Below are 3,853 nucleotides of genomic sequence, written 5' to 3'. Positions count from 1 at the left end.
CCCCATTTGTTTGCCCCCCCCCCCCCCCCCCCATCCCCGCCTCCGTTTTACCGGCGTTTTGGGGGCTGGGGGTCCCTCCGGGTCGCGGTAATCCCCGCCGTAGCACATGTGTGTGGGAGGGGGGTCTGGGGGACACACAGGCAGCCACCAAAGTTACTGCCACCTGACACTGTGTATTCAACTGTCAGGAGCCCAAACCTGCAGCTTTATTTCTGTGTTTCCAATCTGTGTGCATTTCCCAGCAGTATTGCAATTTGACACGTGTGTGTGTGTGTGTGTGTGCGTGCGCTTCCCCCTTCCCTTGAGACAGCCCGTGCTTCCTGGGGCTTTATTTTTTCTTTTATTTGTCTCTTAAATTTCAAGCCCTGTTATTGCTGGTTTTGTGCTTTTTCTCCTCCTCCTCCTTCCAGAACTCGGGAATCGCTCCTGTGGATTGTGTCAGGGATCCCAGAATAGGGCGAATATGGACCAAAACTAAGGAGTTGGAGCTGTCTGTCCCCAAATTCAAGGTACCGCCCCCGACTTTTGGGTTTAGCTCTGTATTCTTGTTTATCCGGGAGTGAAGCTTCGGTTCCAAATAGTTTAATGGACCGTTTAAATGACAGTCATGTTCCTGTTAACATTATTATTTGGCAAACTGTTTAACAATAATCCTTTTCTATAAAGATAACGAGAAATCACTGCATCTGTCTAACGAGATCACGGGAAGGTTTTGGAACTGTGTCTTGGGGGCTTCTCGGGTGGGGGCAGTGGAGGGGGGCTCTCTGCTGACAGTACTGCTCAAAATACGTATTTGTAGCCCAGGAAAGGAGCCGGTTTCAATGAACGGAGGCAGTTTTCTTTCCCCAAAGTTTGCAGGATGCTTTAACCCTCTCCCGCCCGTGCCATCCTTATGCCCTCCCTCACGCTCGTTAATGATGACGATCATTTTTATCGCCCCCCCACCTTGTGCCCGTTTCCAGATTGATGAGTTTTACGTGGGGCCAGTGCCTCCCAAGCAGGTCACCTTTGCCAAGCTGAACGACAACATCCGCGAAAACTTTTTGACCGACATGTGCAAGAAATACGGCGAAGTGGAAGAGGTGGAGATTCTCTACAACCCCAAGAACAAGAAGCACCTGGGCATCGCCAAAGTGATCTTTGCCACTGTCAAGGGTGCCCGGGAGGCCGTCCAGCACCTTCACAACACCTCTGTCATGGGCAACATCATCCACGTGGAGCTGGATACAAAAGGTGAGGGGGCATGTTTCGGCCTCACGTGTTTGTGGTTTGCAGTGCCTCTGCCCATCCCTCTCCTAAAACAAGAGGCTGCTGCAGACCGTGAGGGCCTGGTGATTAAAAATATGAAGGGAGCGCTCCTGTCCCCCTGCGAGAGCGGGTCTGGTTTCTGGGGCCTTTGCAAGTCACGTGGAGCCAAATGTGTTGTCTGTTGCTAGGAGACAGCCCTGTAATTTGCAAAATGCTGCCATCCTGCCCGTCCCCTGTCCCCTGCCCGTCCCCTGCTCTCTGCCCTCCTGTGCCCCCCATCTCCATGTCCCAGACTGGCCCTGCTCTGTCACCTCCCGTGGCTCCTGGCTTTTGCAAACCTGGGATTTTGGGGCAAACCTTGCGATTCCCGGGACCCGAATCTCTGGATTTGGGTGGCGGCAGCGGGGCTGGGTGCTGTCCTCTGCATGCCTGGCATTTCATTGATACTTAGCAGCAAACTCGAGGCTGGCAGCAAAAGAGTGCACACGCAGCACTTGTCAGTGTGTGTGCGAGTGTGTAAGTGTGAGACTGTCTCTTAAAGCGACAGGAGCTCCCAGTCCTGGAGGTAACCGACTCTCAAGCCCCAGAGCCCAGCCCCGGGGAGCCCAGTAAAGTTTCTGGAAGTGTGAAAGCATTGTATTTCACCGCTTTTGCCTTTTCTCTTTCCTCCAAACGTGTTAGTGAAGGGCTTTGCTGAAATGTGGCCGGTTTTTAGAAAATGTCTAAAGCTGAGGAGGTGTAGATCCGTTGCCGCTTGTACTACTTTATTGCAGACATGGTGTTTCTAGTTTAAAACTGATTTGCTGCACTCTTCATTGGGAAGAGGACGTTGTTAACACCGTTTTCTTAAAAATGCTGATATTTTTGTTCTGTGTTAAAATGTCTCAACAGTTTAGTGCACAACCTATACAGCAGTTGGTGTGCCACATGTGGTAGGGCGTTTATTGACATTACTGATCACCGTTAGAAGAAAAATCATAGTAGTAGAATATTTTCTGTTGTGAGCTAAGCTTGACCCTACATATCTATACTTTGAAGTTCTAGGATCGTTAATTTTTACAGACAGGCTCCCTCCCCCGCTTACTTTGAAATTTGAAGGTAAAAATTACATGTAAGAACAACTTAACCATTTGTAGACTTTAATAATGTAAGCTAAAGCAGGCTGCTAAGTGGTGGATGACTTAATGAGAGGCATTTTAAACAAGCCGATTGTACTGCATTCCTCCTTGTTCTCCTCCGTTTATAAACTACTCTGCAAGTCCCGAACAGACAGCTGTTCAGGAAAGTTAGCTGCGCATCAGGGAAATGAGAGGGTTTTATGCTTCTGTTTCTTGGGAGAAAAGATTGAAGTCTTAGTTTCAAATTGCGTTTTTGTTTCGTTTGCCAGCTGTATGCCTCTAATGTATTTTTTTTCCCCCCACAGTTGCATGTCTTTCATTCTAAAAGAGTAGGGCTCTCAGTGTGCTATAATCTGTCCAAATCAAGTAAAAATGTTATTCCTAAAATAGCATTAGCAGGTTAGGACATTCTTAAAATATATGCGCATAGTTTTCAACATTTCTTTCTAATATTCAGCTTTTCAAGAGAATGAAAGGTTGGTTAACTTCCTTTTCATACTCTAGCAAAATAAATATTAGGAGCAAAAGTGTCGGTTTATCTCTCTGGCCAGAGCACAGGCCTGGGAATCTGGAACTAATAAATCCAGTCTTCTCATCTAAGACAGGCCAGTTGGAAGGCAATTTCTCTGCCTCAGTTTATCTATCTACAGAATGGACACAATAAGTACCTGTCTTTAAATAGGTAGGCATCGTTTCACATTCATAAACCTCTCTGAAAATGAAATTGTAACTTTTACTGTATTATATTGGGGATCTGGGAAGAATTATGAAACTTTCTAACAGTTACTTTGTATTTCTTTAAAAACAAGTTTTATAGTAAGCCTAACACTTCCATATCCACGGTGGTGTGGTCTCATGGGGGGGGCGGGGGCAGTGTGTGCTAATATTTCAAGCATCTCTTCAAGCTCTTGTCTTGAAGAGTTCTATTTTGTCATGACTTTAGTTGGGACTAAAACTTCACATTGTTGAGGATGTGGCTCAGGACTTTGTGAATTGAGATTTGATAACCAAATAACCTCATCTGCAGCATTTGTTCAAGATAAATGAGTCGTTTCCAGTATGCAGAATTGTGCTAAGGGGTACTTTGCTTTCAAATTGTATGGAGCGATTCACAGGGAGTTTGGGGTTTGATCCTGCAGGACTTCCTCAGGGCAGTAGGCATGTTTCAGGGGAGATCTTCCCTGAATTAATTTTCTGGGCTCAGGTGCTGGTGCTGTCCATTTTTCTATGTATTCTTTACCTTTCAGAGCAAAATTCAGACTCGGGGTCTGATTCTCTTGCCTTTGAGGATGATGACAGATTTCTTACAGACTGCAAAATAAGTAGGATTGGGTTTTTGTAGTAATGAAAAATCCAATGTTAAGAAACTGTGTCTTTGTAGAATTTAGGAATGAAAAGGCTAAGGCTCAGTAACAATATATGGGACAGTTTGCTTCTCTGGCTTTTATTTTTCAAAGGATGCCACTGAGCACACCTTAAACTGGGGG

General features: G+C 46.0%; 1 protein-coding gene across 1 annotated transcript in view; it reads left to right on the top strand.

Annotated features, from left to right (window-relative positions):
* SETD1B (SET domain containing 1B, histone lysine methyltransferase) overlaps positions 1–3,853 on the top strand; it is a 54,979-nt gene that overhangs the window by 1,452 nt on the left and 49,674 nt on the right. The window contains 2 exon segments of the mRNA XM_035890471.1: positions 307–509; positions 963–1,233. Of these exon segments, the coding sequence (XP_035746364.1) occupies positions 307–509; positions 963–1,233 (474 nt within the window).

This window comes from Egretta garzetta, unplaced genomic scaffold, assembly GCF_000687185.1.
Source record: "Egretta garzetta isolate BGI_Z169 unplaced genomic scaffold, ASM68718v1 scaffold343, whole genome shotgun sequence".
In the NCBI taxonomy this organism is placed as follows: domain Eukaryota; kingdom Metazoa; phylum Chordata; class Aves; order Pelecaniformes; family Ardeidae; genus Egretta; species Egretta garzetta.
This window is presented reverse-complemented; position numbering and strand designations above follow the sequence as displayed.